Consider the following 17,986-nt stretch of genomic DNA (forward strand, 5'->3'; position numbering starts at 1 on the left):
GGGAAGGAAAACTCCCTGTCCATCCTGACATTCAGCTGTGTAGGGTTTCTCGCTTGAACCCACATACAAGAAGTGTTCAAGGGAGATTAGGGCTGGGATAGGAGGTTTCAGTCTGCTGGAAGTTATCCTGTAGAGTGGGTTTTATAGGCACTTGTTTAGGCTATCCTACCCTTTGGTTAAATCCAGAAAAATGGGATTGAGAGAAGAAGAGCAAAAGAGACATAAATATATGGTTTTAACTAGCTTCTGGAAACAAGAACATTTGCTGAGGTCAGTTTAGTATCTTGTGGTTGTCTAAGTATCCATGGACCATCTGCCCATAGGTTGCCATTGGCAGGCTCAGATCACTGGGTTAGTTGATCTGATCTGGCATAGCACTTTCTATCCTGTCTGTAGGCTTTCAGGCAAGGAGAGTTGGAACAGGAGCTGAGAAACACTGGAAAGAAGAGCAGTTTCCAGCACAGTTGTTTTTTTAATGGTTGTGTGATGCTGTTTTACACAGTGACTCCCTCATCTGGTTTTTATCACTCATGGCATTGATTAACTGCTATCTGTTTTTATTTTTCCTTTATCAAGTCTCTGGGGAATTCCACAGTTCAGTGTCAGATCCATGCCTTGTAGGGAAGGATGGAAAGAGGAGAGGTTTGCATGATGCACATGTCTCATTTTACAGTTTCCTGATGATCTTCAGTTTGGCTGCTTGTAAGGAGCATTTGTTGTTTCTAGTCACTCAGCCAGGCTTGTTTATTGACTTAGGTTGTCTTTGCTCACTGCAGTGTTGGTGGTGATTCAAGTGCTTTGCCATTCTGATTGCTTCACCTTGTCCTCTGAAACAAAATTAATGACAGTGGCTTTTGGAAATTGAAGGGTAGCAGAGATCTATTTACAGTTTTCATTAAATATTCCTCCAAGTCCAGGGCAAGAGAGCTGTGATGCTGAGTTTCGTGTAACCTCTTTGCTTCTTTTTGCAAAGAGTTTGTGGTGAATGGGCTCACCGGTGATTGAAGGTCTGAGAGAGGGGACAGAGGTGGGAAAAGGTCTTGAAAGGATGCTGTTTTCATGCCCTTCTCCCTTTCCTCCTCTGCTCCTCAGTAACTTTTTCATCAGGTTTTCTCCCACTCAAAATCTTTTTAGTCTTCCTGATGTCCTGCCATGTCTGGATCTGAAATATTCCCAGTTTCTTCTCCTTTACCAAGCCTTCTTTGATTTTAGATTTTTTTTTTTGTGTAATAATTGGCTGCTTCTTTTTTAGCAGCTGAACCTTGTATATAAATCACAAGGTAGAAATATTCATTGCTTCTTCCTGTTTGCAAGAAATGCCATAGAGAATCACAGCAAATTGGACACCTGGAAGAGTTTTTGCACAGAAATCCAGCCCACTGAATTGGTTTAAGATGGTTGGAATAGAAATTCAACATTTGTTTGAGAGAGACCAGAGATTTTCAGACTTGTTAGAAAGAGAAAACTTTATGTTCTGGAAATATAATATTTATCTAAAGCCTAAAAATGCTCTATTAACAGCAGCTTTCTAGCATTACAGGGTCTCTCCTAAAAAAAAAACTAAGTTACTTTATTGATCAAGGAGAGAGCAACTGCAAAAGACATTGCCTTTCTGAGGAGGAGTAGGGAACCTTCTGTGATTCTAGGAACACTTTGGTGTTTTTTAAAGAGGCTATAAACTGAGTGGGGATCCTGCCTGGGAGAATTGTTGGTGTGCAGAGCGCTGCTGTAAGCATAGATTTTGTGTTGGCTCAGCGCACAGACTGCCGGGCTCGCAGCCGTAAGCGCAAAAGGTCAGGATCACATTTAGCCCATAACTATCAACTCTGTGATACACTATTAGTCATAGAAACTTGAGAAATTTGTTAGATACCCTGAGTTTGATTTGGATATCTCAGGACAGTTTTTAAAATTCCATTGCAGTTTAAAGTGGTACTGCCAGTAGGAAAATCAGTTGATCAAAATACATTGTCTTTAAAAGATTTTACTTCTCATCTGCTTTTTGTGTATTTACCATCATCTTCTAATTTTAAAAGAGCAAAGTTATATGTCAGTATAAAAGCTGTCTGTCTAGAATAGGCGTAATATAGTTAAAATACTTTCATGCATCTATTCAGTTTCAGCAGTACTACAGGATCATTTTAGCACAAATAAGTTAAACAATTACTCAGATACAAGTGAGATTTTTTTTTTTATGATGCAAATATTCCTTTAAAACTCTTAGCTACATTTTTATTCCCTCCTCAGCTCTCAATTTCTAATTAATCCAAAATAGGCAATTTTTGTTAATCAGTAGTGCTGATTAACCGTATTTTGTCGTTGTTTCTTAGGAGCTGTGTTTTTCTAAATCCGCTGTGTCAAACTGTAACTTTTATAGGAAAGCTACAGAGCAAACCATAAACCATTTATCCTGCATAAATCACTTCAGTCATTAAACATCAGGTTGTGCGTATTAACCTTGCCCTTTTTCTGTTTAAAGGGGGAGGCTTTTATGAAGCAGTCACAGGACACGGTCTTTTGTTCTACTTGCAGAAATTTTTTGGTGTGTGCAGAAATCACAGAACAGGATATCAAACTGTATTGTTTATTTATTTCCCATTGATAATAGATAAGATCAAACCAATAACCATCCAGAAGTCTTGTCCTCTGCAGAGACTCCTTGAGTAGGTTAGTGGGAAGTGATGTGCAACTGCTGTGTGAATGGAACAAGCAAAATGGAAAACCATTTAAGTTTATCCATCGGTCAACAGTAACATACTGCGGCACATCAGACAATTTTATTGTAGTTAAATATTTTCTGTTTAGATTTAACAAAATAATGTTTCACATTTGTTCATATTGTAGCTCATTCTTGCTTATTCTATCAGTGTATTTCTTCCCTCCAAGACAACTGCAGAAATGTCCCATTTTTGTGCTTGTTCTTTCGATATCTGGAGCACAGAAGGTAAAATCATTAGCTCAGGAAGCCAATACTATATGAGTGAATTTAGAATTGTTTCCCATTCTTGCATGTATATGTAGTGAAGAAGGACAACACATGTTTTTATTTGTATCCCATGCAGAAGATTCCATGTCACTGAAAAAACTCTCTTCCAAAAGCCAGAGTTAATTTTTCTAGCAAAAGAAATACCCGTGGGGCTGGAATCTCAGATTGGAGACAGGCAGGTCAAATTCTTTATCATTTCTAAACTAAACATATATTATATTTTAGCTTAGAATTTAGTTTCATTTATGTAATGAAAGCTATTTAGGCATGTCTAAATGTTCTTTGTGGTATTTTGGATTATTTTTTAGAGTATATACAGGAAAAACTTTTTTTTTTTTTACATTAACCGAGTATTTTTTTAGCTTAGGCTTGTGTATAATTCATTAATTTACTTTAGTGCAAATTTGTGAATATAAATTTTTTACATAAGAGGAAGTCACCTTCAAGAACAAATGTAATTGTATAATGTTAATTTCATTGGTTTAGTGGGTGTTTTTGTTTTGTTCTATACACTGATACATTGTCAAATGTGATTAGTTAAATACTAGTTAAATTAATTAGTTGAATACGACTTTATAATACCTGTGCTTTCAGTTACTATTTACACATGATTTCCCTCCTTGATTTAGTGAAATTTATGTTCTCTCTACAACTATTCAATGTCTTAGAATTACATTATACCTGAAGATTTTGAAAGGTAAATATTAATTATTTTCTGAAGCTTTCTGATCTTGAATTTAAAACACATTATGAAATTTGTGTTTGTGTATGGTATTGGAAAACAACGTTTCAGTACTCAGTCTATAGAACAGACGATTTTAGAATATATGATTTTAAAATAAAAGAAAGACTTTCCTTAAAAAAGAAGAAAAAACTTTCTTATGCAAGAGAGCCTTCCATTGGAAAATGTTTTTTCTTCTGTTGGTTTGCAAGGAAATCTGCATGTCTCAGCTAAAAAGCATCCCACCACCTTTTTATTAATCAAACTGCATATCTCAGAATCTGGTTTATTTAATTTTATTATTAAATTATGAAAGTCTCTAGTGGAGAAAGTGTGGATCCAAAATCTGCCTATTCAACTTAGATAAAATGAATTGATTTGTAATTGGGACCACCTACTGGAACCTGACAGATGATCTTGTTCAATGCATTTACTAGGTCCTTCATCTACAAACTCTAGTTTACATCAACTTACAGATTGTCCTGACCTTAAGTTCTGTTTCAAGCACTCTGTTCTCTTTCAAAAGATAAATTTTCCATAGGCCAGTTCTTATCTGCCTGGCCTCCTGGCTGGCTGGGATTTAAGCTATACTGGCTTGGACAACACAAGCAGTTGAACCGTGTGCACTCACATGAGTGCTCAGCAAGAACATGGGGAATTACTGAGTTTTTATCAAAGGAAAGCAGACAAAATTTTATAAGAGGAGAAACGCAAACACAAAGATAATGAATCAGAAAAGGTAGTGTGTTCGTTTGACTTGATGATACTGGTTTGTAAAAATTGCTTGAAATAACATTTGGTAGTTAATGCTATTTTTTCCTTGATTGATAAGAAGGAGAACACAGTGTATCTCACTGCTGTGTGGCTATCCAATCTTTTGTTAAGCATTTGTGCCTTCAGTGTGGGATATTGAGATGAATAAAAAAGGCAGAGGGAGGTGTATGTGTTTTGGTTTAATTTTCATTGGAATAGGTTAGTGGTGGTTTTGTGAAGACACCTATTGAAAGCATAATGTACCGGAGACCAGACTTCAGGGTAGGATTTATTTTTTCTTAATTGCTTCTATTGCTCTTGAAAAAACATGCTTTTTATTAAATATAATTCAGAGTTGTTCCCAAATGATTCCACAGCAGATGTGGAATCATTTGGGATTCAGTTTTTCTGAAGTGCCTAATGGGGTTTGCAAAACCAATAAGAATGAGATAGCTGTGGAAATGTTCTCTGCTGCTTTCAGATGCAGACAGTCTATTTTTGACCTGGAGACCAATATCAAGCTCTTTGGGTTTTTGTTAAGTCAAGGGGGTGGGAATAGAAGGCCTTATCTCTTTTTTCCTTTGTTGACAACATACCTTTATCCTTCCTGGGTCCTGGGGTGTCTGCTTGATAGTGCTGGCATTTAAAAGACCTAGATAGGAGAAGTCACAAACTTTTCTCTATTTTTAAGGATGTTCATTAAAGTCTCTAGCAAGGCTTAGTGGGCTACAGGGCTGTGGGAGATCACTTGCTTGTGAGACCAGGAAGCCATAGGAAATCATGCTTCCTTAAACAGAGATCTGTTAAAAGCATGAATTAGTATAAACAATTTGGAAGTGTAAAAAAAGTTTAAACATCATTTATTTGTTTAATTATTGGTTTTGTACAATAAGTGTACTTTCAAAGTGTATTTTTCTGGTGCATTTGGGATTTTTTTTTTTAATTAAGTAGTTAATTCCTCTTAACTCCTTTTTAAGAAGGGCCACTGCAATTACATAATGTTTTATGTAAGGAGAAGTTACTTATGTGCATTATTTTAAAGATTTTTTTTGTTAGATAAGTGGTGAAAATTTAATATAGACCCTCATAAAGGTAAGGCATTGAGGGAAGCTTTGGAAAGAACGCAAAATTCTGTGCAAACTGTTAGAATGAATAAAAAGGTGCTTTGTCTGTGCTGGCATGTGGTAGTGGGCTGATTCACTGACATTGTTATATGATGGGTTTTGTTTAACCATTTAGCGTTTTGGCTTGACACTGCCCCCTGCCCCAAATTCTTGGACCCTGCAGTGTTGAACGAGCAAAGCAGTTTAACTGCACAGTTGCTTCTCTGTCTCTATTTGTGGGTTAATAATAAAGTATTGTATCTCCGAGAAACTTTATATTTTGATTGGCTTTATTTATGTTGGTATTTAAAAAATAGAATTAAATAATGTAAATAAACTGTAACTATGAAAATTTATTTTTTATTTTTAGCTATAAGTAATGCACGAGAAGAAAATCCCATAAGAGACTGTGCATTGTTATCACTATGGATAAATACAGATGGTTTTGGCAAAATGGTAGTTTTTCCTCTGTTTTCAGTCTCTTACATATTATAGCAACTTCCTTTACTGGAAGGGAAGGGGCAAAGAGAAGAAACAATTTATTCAAAGTAGGCATTTAACTGGTGAATGGCTGCCTATCTAAAGACACATTTGCAAAATTTAAGCAGAACTTTGAAGGCAGAAGTGAAAATTCATGAGCTTCTGTGTTAACAGAAAAATGAAATGTTCTTTGTGTGTGTTCAGACTGTATAAAAATGTAATTGTTAATAATGACTAAGTCGCTTTTGTCTCTTCAACTTAATCATACCAAGGAAAATAAATTACAGGAATACTTTCCTCATGGTAAATGCAGAATACACTTTTCAGGGGTTATGGAGGTTATTTTATGCCAATTGTTGACATGCCTACCAACATGAGCAATTGCTGTGTGATTTGCAATAGTGGTAAATTATACCTGAAAAAGAAAACTAAGGTGACAGATAATATATATTTGACCTTGTGTTAGTGAAGCCTTGCAGAAACTACTATTTAACATCTGCATCTATGTAATTTTATTAGTCAATGGGCAAAAATCCCTGTATGAGGGGAAAATACTGCTGTGAACAAAAGAAAACTGAAATTCTTTCAAAATGAGTTCTTAATCAGAGAAAACATTGTTATCATAGAGAAAGTTCACACAGTCCAGTAGTGCCTGTATAGGGTCTTCTCTGATCATCTTTAATGTATTAACTGCTTTCTCTCTAAATGTTATTTATGTGCAGTATTAATCTCATGGGCTGAGGTGAACTGTTTTAAAATGATTAGAATGAGTTTTATGAAATCTAACTCAGAGTATTTTGTATCAAATGAAAAAAAAAGTTCTGCAAGTTGGTATTGAGTAAGGTTAAAAAGTAGTTAGAAGAGCCGAACAGATATTTCCTTGATATCATGCTTCTTACTTATATCACTATAGATAATTTCTGAGTGTCAGGCGAGAAACAGAATTTGAAACCACAGAATAAATCATAGCCTAATTAAGCCCCTGTTTTTCCCAAAGCAACAAAGATCTTCATATCCTTCAGGAGAAATTTGTTGGTGTATCTCATTAATTACTATTACTATAAATGGTTTCTCTTGCTGCCATTCCCACCAGTGATACTTCTATATTAACTAAAAGCAGTCCTAGTTATTAACTAAAAAATCTGAATCAGATAATGTGGTCACTCGTTGTCCTGGGAGTTTGTAATTCTGACTACACAGATTTGTAAAATGCACCTATGAAAAATTGCAAATGTAGCAGCATAGGCTGCTCTGAAGCACTCCCCAACCTTGTGGAGTGTAAATGTAGATTAATCCCCACTGACTCCTAGGACTAGGTGAGTAGATACAGAAGTGTTTACCTGTTAAATAGTGTACTGTTGGTTTTTTCGGTGGATTGTACGCGGCTCCTGGTTAGAGATCTGTGGAGTTGCCAAATGAAAGAGTCAACGACTTTTAGTGTCCTTCACCCATTTTGCAACTGTATAAAAAAGGAAAAAAAGCTTAGAAGGAAAAAAAAAAGGCAGAAAAAATCAACTGTGGTAAAGAATGAGCTGCTTTGGTCCCAGCCAGGTCCTCTCCACCTCTGCAGTTAGAGAATTGTGATTATTTCTTTAAACCATCTATCTTGAAGGATTTAAACAGCCAAAATATTCTGCTTGACTAGTAGAAAAGGCTTAACATCTGCAACACATTGATGTTTTTTATGTTAAAATTTGTCATGGTGACTTTTAAAATTTTCCAAACCCCAGCTTTCAGGCTCTTCATGTATCAAACAGGTAATACAAGTCAGCAGAGTATCAGAACCATTCCTTCAGCGGTATTTTGCTGTCCTTCGCTTGCAGTTTGCTTTCTAAAGCGATGACCCATGTGTTTTTATTTTAGCTGGAGTGAAAGCTAGAAAGGTTACTTTTTTATCAGATCTTACTGCTGGTCTTCAATATGGTTTGAGTAAAATGCTTCCCAGTAAATGGAGTGGCAAAGAAAACTCATTATCTTGTCGCTGTTGCAGCGTTGTGTGACTGAAAACTGGAGCTGCTAAACTGCAGCAAAACTTTTCAGTACTGGCAGTGACCTGCTGTGTACAGCACTGGGAGGAAACCTGCGAAGGAGTTTAAGCTGCAAATTACTCATTTGTACAATATATGAAATATCACATTGATGTGACATGAAATTTGTTTATCTCAAATATTCCAAAGCCATTGTTAAAGTATATTTAATAAAATCATAATGGAATTGTATTCTGTAGGAATAATTAGTTCTGGAACAGTTCTTTACATGTGCACTTAAAAAGTGCCTTTTTATTCAGTGCATATATATTACAGGCAAATAACTGAGCAAATCATGCTGGTTTAGAACTCCAATAAATTACTGAATTATCCAATAAGTTATACCAATAGATATATCCTGTCTTATTACCCTCAAAGAGCAGGAAGCAGCGTGAACCTTTCAATTTCAGGAACATGAAAATGCATTTTTTATTCCTCTTATTATCTTCATCATCTCAGCAAGATTGTACCAAAAATTAATATTTTAGAGACTCCTGTTCAACTCTCTCAGAATTTTAATTTTATGCAAAATTTCCAAAATGAGTTGGCTTGAGATTTTCTGTATATTATTCATTAGTTCCCCTGGAGTGTGAAAATTTCTATTTTAGAATTAGCAATTTTTTCTCTGAATCTTTGCTTCAGGAAACCTCCCAGGGAATCCTCTGCATGCTCTTTGGTATCTAAGCAAAATAGGTGTTAATATCCAGTATTAAGATTGGTTAGAGAACCAGCAGAGGGAATAAATGCTGTATTTCTCAATAAAATGGCTAAAGAAAGAATGGGAATGTTGGCTTTGTTGTGCAGGAAAATTATCTCATTGCCATCAGTTACTGATTTCAAATACTCCTTTATGAGTAGACCTCATGAGACACTTTAAAGCCGAAGCCCAATTAATTCTCATCAATAAATCTTCAATCCTAGAGATGTTATTTATGAAAATTCATTTACTTGTATTTTTGGGCTTGAGAGAAAAACAAAACAAAAAGCACCTTAAAATGAGCCAACTGTGTAACCTGTGGAGATGTTGGTAACCTTGACCACCCTCATTGAGAAGTGCCCCCTAAAGAACCAATGGAATTAGGAGTTTTCCTTCCTTCCTAACACAACTGGGACAGAGAAACCCCGTTTTCTTTAGCGGGAACGCTTGGACACCCTCCAGTCAACTGGGAACAAAGAGTTGTCTGTCAGGGTCCAGGGAGCCCCCACATCTGCTCTTTAAACAGGATGTGGGGAAGGGTAAAATCCTCTCCATTTGTGACGCTAACATGGCTTTGAGAACACCTGGAAGTACTGGACCCAGCATTTGAATCTTCTCTCTGGAGCTGATTTCTGATAGACTAAATCCCTTTAGAGGCCAGGTTTCTACGTTGTGTGGGAGACTGGAGTTTGGGCAGATTTTCTGCTGAAGGTCCTGAACCCTAAACTCTGAACCCAGCCCTCCCTTAGAAAATTGTAAAATAATTTAAACAATTTCTGGGAGACTGTTAGTCTGAGTCTAGATTTTAATTAAAAAAAAAAAAACAACAACCAAAACAAATGATAAAACAAAATAATAAACAAACAAGTGAAATATTTGAATAGTTTTTACTGCATTTCATTGTCCACTCAAAATTTTGTAAGCAAAACCAAATTTATGCTTTTTTTTGTTGTTGTTGTTTGCTTTCTTGCTTAGTTGATTGAATTTGTGTGAATGTTCAATGAAGCAGAGAACATTAAACACAAGCAGGTCGTTTAAGGAAGTTCTGTGCTTGAAAGAGTGCTAAAAAATACCTGTGCATTTTCAGTAGAGCATGAAAGTGTTTCCTCCGATCCATGTGCAGTGAAAATGGCCCAAGTACGTCATATTAGCAGTCAGCTTTCAGCAGAATATTTCAACAGTTTCTAAGATAAATGGCTAGTTAATAAAAAGAAGAAATATTTTGGTAGACAATTTGTATTTTTATATTCTTTATATTAATTCATCTGTCTCTCTTTCCAACTAAATATGCTGTCAGAGAATGCTGTCAAAATTTTACATAATAGTGCTGTTTAATTTTATTATATTCAAGTTTTGTTTTTGTGTATCATGTCAAAAAGATTTGTTGAGTACATATTATTTTGTTTGTTTCATTTGCAGTGGGGAAACCATAAATGGGCTACTCTGGCCTGACTCTGAACACTGCTAGATTTAAGAAATACTTGTTATAAACTTGTCGGGAAACTTATAAAAACTCTGCTTTCAATTTCAAAGATTTTTTTTTAATCAGCAGCCTAATTGCTTGCATATTAAGCCATAATATAAAATAAATTTTAAAATAACAGTAAAGAATTTGCTTCAGAATACATGTTGTGGTAAATTTTACAAAACAGTTGTAGTAAAAAAAAGTGGTTACAGTCATCTTTATTTCTGGAATTTTGAAGTTTGTAGGAAAGCTCTGAAAGTAAAGGGTTGACAACCGTAATTGAAATTGTGTTGTTGAAACTAGTAGATAAGTGTATTAATGACTGCTTTTTGTATTCATTCCTCATCATATATGATAGCATATAATCTTAAAAGTATATAAACTTGTTTTTTGATGTTTTTAGTATTGGAAAAACCCTGCAATTAAGGGGGTGTGCAGTACTTGTTGAGGGGCAATTGGGTGTGTTTATTCTTGCTGTTTCATTTCTATGGTAAATCCCAAAAGTTAAGAATGCTCGTGGATATTTCAATCATCTGAGTTTCTGCTGGTTTTCTTGCGTACAAGGCTCAGTGATGTGCTGGGAATATTAAAATTTGTTTGCATTCAGCTTTGTTTACTAAGAATGAATGTTCAATTTCATCTGTTGTATAATTGTCATCTTAAAAAAAACTTTAGGAAGCCACAAATTACAAAAGAGTTGATGCCTTAAATGGGTTTGTTACATCCTTCTTAGCAGAGAAGTCTGCCAAATACTGAAACTATAGCACTGGACATATCATAAGTTCAAATAGAGATAATGATAAGATTGTTTGAAGGATTAAGTTTTAAATCTAAAAAAAGAAACAATGTTTTAAATGTAAAAAGTTAGGTGCCGGAAGGAAAATCCTGGTGCCAGCATTGGTGTTAATCTGGCTGGTTCACAGTTTGCCTTCACTCTTTCTTCTGACAGTCTTAATGCCATGTAATCCTTCATAACCTAAAACTGGCCATGCACTTCCTTTTACTGTGAAATAAAATATCACCTAGAGGTAAAAAGAAAAGAAAGAGTAACTGTTATAAACAAAAAACCCAATGTAAATAACAGATGTTTTTCTAATTACTTGGGAGAAACTATCATGGTTGCTATAACTTTTAGAATAATTTTCCATTACTATGCTGTTGGCAATCTATTCAACATTTAAGAAATTTGTTTTTCTGAATTGCTGTTGTGAGATGATTGAGTTGCACATACAGCTAGAGGCTGCTATGCTGTTGGCTTGTTGGAATAAAGCACAGTGAAAATAATCCTAGGTGTTGGCTGTCATAGTAGGAAAATCTTATTTAAAATATCTCATTCTTTGTGAATTCTCTAAAAGTGATTTTTCTTATGTTAGAAGCTGGTTTTTAAAAAATAACAATACCTAGCTTGAATTGATGTTTTGTTATCTTTTTCAGTCAAGTATTTTCAAACTTTTTTTGGTAAATTTTAAGTGTATTTCTAAGAAGGATGGTATAAGGAACGTATAGCAAATATGAAGGACCATTGATTGGTAGTAAAGGAAAAATAATTTGTGAGAGTAGTTAGAATGTTACATAATTTCTGTTTCTTGGGAGTTAACATATATGTGTTAATACTGGCAATGAAGAAATTTTCTTGAAATCCTCACTGAGCTCAGGAAGGTCAGTGCTGGCCAGAGTGTACAGGGAGCAAGTGCAAAAACATTTTGATGTTATAGTTAAATGTTAGTGTACTACAAAGATTGAATAATATAAGCTTTTTGCATCAGAAAATTCTTTGATGTGAATGGCATTAGATTTTTGTGTAATGATCTATTTTATATATATAAAATAGATCATTACATAAATATTTTTAATTACTACTAGTCCACGTTGTAATAGTGAAGTTAACTAATGGTTATGCTTAACTATTACAGTGGGTTTAAGGGTGCATTTTAAAATTTTTAAGGATATAAATTTGTTTTCCTTTGCATGTGTTTAAATATCTTGAATGTAGATGAGTTTTCATTCAGTTGTATAATTGCACTTTTTCTTTATCGAGCCATTTCTAGTCTTCTACCTTAGGGGAAAGTGTTTGTCAAACAAAAAATATCGTAGTGTGTTACCCGCACACTTGAAAACAAACTGGAAATAAAGAGCAGTCATGTATATTATGAATTCCCTGTCTAGAAACACACATATTGTGCAGTCTCTTCTTTCTTTTTGCTTTGAGTTTAGGAGGCTTGAAACTAACTGGCTTTTAAAAAAAATTAAGTTTATATTAGATTACTTTCAATTTTTATATCCAAACCAAGTACCAGTGCTTTCTTTTCAAGTACTTTAAAGGAACATGCAAAATAAAAATACCTGACAATTATTTTGTAACTCCTCTAAGATCTGTAAAAAGTAATGGCTGAACTATAAGGCAGATGAAATTACAGACATCGCAGTGATCTACCATGATACTGCAAAAATTAATTAAAAATGTAATAAGTAAGTAAAAGCGTGAGGGCGGGAGCAGCCTGTCGGTGCTGGGACAGGAGCGGGCAGTTGCAGTAAAGCTGTGGAGTTACCCCCGGGCTCGGGCGCGGGGGCTGCTCGGCCCTCGCTCCCCGCTGGCAGGCGGGCGTCCCGCGGCCCCCTCGGAGCCCGAGCTGCCACCCCCGGCACCGCCACGGCACCGAGAGCTCCCCGTGCCGTCCCCCTGCGCGCATCTGACAGCGCTGGGAGCCTCCACCTCAAAGACTTTGTCGAGGATTAGAGGGCTTTAGCAGGGGTTCTGTGGTTTCATTGCCCCGAGCGTTGGAAAATGCAGTTGCGGCTTACACGGGTAGAGGTTACAATCCGTTTTGAAAAATGAGCTACTAGAGGTCCCCATTACACTGTGGATTAAATAATGTGAGTTGAAGCACCGCAAAAAACCAAAATTAAGGTGAAGAGAACAAAGGGGAGAAATAACACTGACAAGTAAACTGGGTACACAGACTGCTTCTGGAAGTACTTGGGTTGTCTTGACTCAAGAGTAAATATCTTAATAGTTATTTGCCAGTGTATATTTGGCTAGTGGCAAGGCTCTGCAATATCTTGCATCCTTTTAAATTTACATATTAATTAAAAATGGAACGCATCATTGCGTCCCAGTGAATGAACTGGGATATTCTCTGAGTGCAGTTTAAAAGATCAGTATTATAATTTAAGCCATAGAAAACACAGGTGCAGAGAACATAAATAAGATTGCACATGTTACAGCTATTCCATATCATGAACTGTTTAATTATCCTTCTTTGCTTGTAATTGAATATAGCCAAACCAGGCTTGTGTTTATGAATAGCAATGGGTGATCTTTCTTACAAGGTTCCTTTATGAGATTGCTGTCTTAACTGACTCTTGACCAAAAGTCATTTTATTACCTTTAAGCCTGTCAAGATCAGTAGGTGATTCTTTTTTCACAGCTTGATATCAGATGAGACTGGTGTGGCACATGGAAATATTATTTGTGCTAAGATGTAAATGCTTAAGTTTTATAGCCGAGAGTTAAGAAAGCTTGCAGCTTTTTCTTTTTAAATGGGCATGAAAAGCATTGATGTGCGTCATCAATGGTAATAGTCGTCTCTAAGGAAAAAGCACCTGCCAGGAAACTTCATGGGGCAGGGAAAGACTGTCTGTGTTCACACCATGGTTTTTAGTGTAAAACCCAGTTGGAAGTATGAGCTTGGATGTTTTTGTTGACATCTGCGCAGCAAGCAAAAAAAAAAAAGACATGTCCGATTTGTATTCCCAGTGAATAAACATCTGTATGACCAAACGTGCCTATTGTTCACAGCAAACAAGACTGCGTTACTTTAACCTCTGAAAGAAGTCAGCATTACCATGGTGTGGGAGCTACATGGGTTTACTTCATCCAGTTCTGGCTGTGATGCTGTTGCTTGGTGCATCAGTAGGATGGGGGTGGTTGGGATGGCTGTATTTTCCAGTAGTCTAAAGACCTCTGAATTTCAGCTTCCTTGACGACTGGGTATATGTGTGGCTTTTGGTGGCCTTCTCAAGCTGCTAAAATGGCAACATTTTGCTGTGAGTTTGCCCATCTTGGTCATTGGACAGAAAGAAAATATGAAAGAGGGGTGAAATTCAGTGTCAGAATTGCAGTCAGCATGCTTACTACTAATTAAGAATAACACTTCAGAAATAACCATCTCCCAAAACAGATTTGTCCCCACAAACAAGAAAAGAAAATATCACTTTTCTTGAAGTTCACTACATGGAAGCAACATACGCGCATTTTATGTGCATTTTTCAGTTTGGGGAGGAGCTAAGTTTTTTCAGGTTTTCAAAGAAGTCACCAAACTGTTGGAAGAATTACTCTGACATTGCTGCAGTTAGTGGGTTTGTCATGTTGGGGCACTGGAGTGACATTGAGGCTGGTTGATCTCTTCCAGAAACATCTGAACTCTGAGAATAAGTTTAGAGGTGATTATAGTACGCTGTATCATTTACATAACTTATCTATCAGTAACACTTCCCATATTGTCAAGTGTGTGTGTTTATATATATGCCTGCTGAAAGGATTGGGTTCAAAGGATAAACTCTGACAGTGATGTGGACTCTATTTGACCTTGGCAAAAGGTAAGTACCTCCTCTTTGGTTGTACTGCTTTTCATAAAAGAAAAACTAAATGTCTGCATGAGTCATTTCTTCTTACCCTACACAGGCTATGCAGGACTTGTAAGAAAAAGGAGCAAGTCTGATTATAACCCTTAAGCTTTTGATGACAATCTATTTTAGTTTTTGTTTATAAGCATCTTATGTTGTTAAAGACTTGACTCAAGTTTACGATAAAGGATTGAAAAAACAGGGATTTGGGTCACTGTTGATAGTCAGCGATGTCTGTAACTGTGGCTTTTCACCAGTTTTCATGCTATATTAATCACAAGGTTTGAGAGCAGTGGTGGGACCTGTTTCCTTGCCATCAGTCCTCAGCCTGTGCGCTGGATGTGTCAGCACAATGCCGCTGGCAGATGGAAGAGTTGCAGTAAATATGCACAGTTATGGTTTAAGTGAAAAAGCTGTGGGAAAGGAAATACGTTAATCCACTGCGGCTGTTTTTGCTTTTATGTAAGCCTCTGTAATAAATTGTGAGTTTTTCCTGGACTTACTCTTTAAATTTCTAGATTCCTTTCTTGATTGGAGGAGGGGGTAGAGTAAAAATTGAACTGTAGCATTAAAAACCTCCCAAAAACCAGAAGTAACTGAAAATTAATTAGGTTGTGCAGGTGGAAAGAAGTCCTCTTCCATTTGGCTCTTTTCTTGAATACACTTCAGGAAACCTTGGTGTAGCAGATCATAAAATGCACTCTTGCATCTAAGTGCATTGTTTATTTATGTAGTGTTGTGGAAGTGATGTTTAAGAAGTGCTTTAAAGACTGAAAAGATCATATCCCTGAATCTGGGAAGAGATAAACTTGATGAACAATTGAGTATGAACTTGATATTTGAAAGTATACTAAATGTTTGGTCTTTTAACTCTTTGGGGTTTTGATACTTTCTTCCTACATAATCAGGAATTTCACTGAAAGAGTGTATCTGGTTCTTTTTCTTTGATATTTGCAGTTTTAATAACATTTAGCATATAATTGCTCAGGCCAAAAAGGAGAGGACATTGAAAATTTTACAGAACTTTTTTTTTTTAAATTCAAAAGTATTAATATAGTTTTGTGCCTCAAACACCTAATTTTTGTTTTGATTCTTATGTCACCATCTTGTTATTTTTCCAGTCACTACAATTTTTATATCCTGAAAGGACCTGGTATGCTAAGAAGGAAATTTCATGTGCCATACAAATTTGGAGGAAAATAGTGTTTCCTGTCCCATTTCCCTTTTTCCACTTTTCCAAATCACCTTTGAGGTACATGAAATCTTTATTCCTTACTTTTACATTGACCCCTGCCCAGTGTGGCAGCAGTGCCGGATACACAGTGGTTGTTCCAGTGCAGGGTCTCCAGTGTCTCCATAGGGTTCTGAGGGAGGGGTTTAGGCTCCTGCTCTCTGCAGATGCCACAGCTGCTGTTGTGGCATGTGGCATGGCTGGTTTGCCTGTTTGATGTTGGTGTGGGTGTTGCTGCAAGGACTGGTGACAAGTGGCTGTGCACGGAGGACATGGGTAGCAGGAGCCTGAGCTTTCTGTGCAGAAGTGCTGTTAACGTGGAATAAAACGCCCGCTCAAAAAGGGGTAGGAGTGGCACAGGTCGGCAGTCATCCAAGCCTAATGTATCTGCAAGCTGTGCCAGTTGCTTTTGGTACTTGTGGGGACGGATGAAGCTGTGGGCAGAGCTCTGTGTTGTTACATCTCAACCCATTTCTTGTGCTCAAGCCAGTTTATTTTAAGCTATCTTGAAATATCTCTATGCTGCACCATAGTGGGTAATGTATGCAAAGTCATGCATCTCAGTGCTATCAGTTGCAAATTACTCTCCTGTCACATGGAAACCTTACAAGGAAAAAAAGATAAATAGATGTAAATAGTGTAAGACTCAAGTTAAACTGTTGCTGACTTTTAAATATTGCTCTTTTGCTTTCCAGAAACTTTTGTGGAAGCTGGAAATACTCTAGGAAAAGGTGGCACCTAAGGACACTGCTGAATTAAGCCATGGCTTATGTGTGTCCTGTTGTGTCAGTAATTTCATATCCTCCTAAGAGCTTGTCGATCTTCTTACAAGGGTTTGATGTGAACAACGTCAGGGCAGAAACTGATGTAAAATATGTATTACACAGCCAAGTCATGCACAGTGAAATGGGTAAACCCACATGCATATGGCCTGTGGGCGCCTCCTCACTGGTTAAATGTTATTTTTGTCGGGTCTCTCGTGGTACTTATATACATGATCAGTTTTGTTCACCTACTTGTGGTTTTTCACTGAAAGCACATTGAAAAATTGCAAAGATTACCATAACAAGCTAAAGATCAGGAAAACTGCATCAGAAATAATTGAAAAAAAAAAGTTGTTGAAGTACTTTGTGAGCAACTCTCAAAGCAGCTTTTGTCCTTAGGAAAAAAATCCATTCCAGAGGAAAATTTTGTATTGGCCAGCGCTAGCTCTGATGCAGATGGGGCACCTAATTCCCTTGAGAAGGAGACATTGTAGCCATGTAAAAAGGAGAAGATGCAGATGTTTTCCTTGTTCAGATCCTCTCCTCAGTTAATGCCATACTATGCACCATGTGTGCACCGTGCCATGTGGATCCTGCAATTCTAAGAAAGGCTTTCTTTAAACATACACTGCAGCATTCCAGAGCCCTGGCAACACAGATCCCCATCACAACATTTCTCCTTCATGCATCTTTTCTAGTGCTTGACCCGTGCCAGATCCATAAGTATCTTAGGAATAAAGATTTACAGACTAATTTCCCTTGCTGCTTGTTTTCTCATGTAAGATATCTTCTTTCCTGCATGAGTTGTATTTATTTGAAGTTAGAAAAAAGGTACAATTTCTTGTTCGTAATCACAGGATAGCAATGTGAAGTTTCGTCAATGTTTGCACAACTTTCTGCCACCTTTGCATTTTGAGATACAAAATGGGAATCTCTTTTACCCCACAAGCTGATGGATTGCTTTTCTTCTTAAATATTTAATTGTTCTGTGACTTGTCAGAGTGAAATATGTTTCCATCCTACTAGAGTAGGGGAGAAGTTTTTTGACCTCAAGAAAACAGCCTGAAGAACAGCCTAATGTTTTGTTCAGGCAGTAAACTGTGGTTCCAGACTCTTATCTGAGTGCTTTGTGT

General features: G+C 36.6%; 1 protein-coding gene across 7 annotated transcripts in view; it reads left to right on the forward strand.

Annotated features, from left to right (window-relative positions):
* The window catches only part of RBM20 (RNA binding motif protein 20), a 100,502-nt gene that overhangs the window by 18,538 nt on the left and 63,978 nt on the right, over nt 1-17,986 (forward strand). Inside the window, exon 1 of one of the 7 annotated variants that reach the window (XM_084210614.1) lies at nt 4,324-4,446. The exons of 5 other annotated variants lie outside the window; for them this stretch is intronic. In XM_084210614.1, the coding sequence (XP_084066740.1) occupies nt 4,433-4,446 (14 nt within the window). In that variant the 5' untranslated portion in view covers nt 4,324-4,432. Of the gene's footprint in view, nt 1-4,323; nt 4,447-4,666; nt 4,743-17,986 lie in introns of those variants that run through there. One more of the 7 variants, XM_084210615.1, reaches the window with a different exon arrangement.

Source organism: Fringilla coelebs, assembly GCF_963513975.1.
Source record: "Fringilla coelebs genome assembly, chromosome: 8".
NCBI lineage: Eukaryota > Metazoa > Chordata > Aves > Passeriformes > Fringillidae > Fringilla > Fringilla coelebs.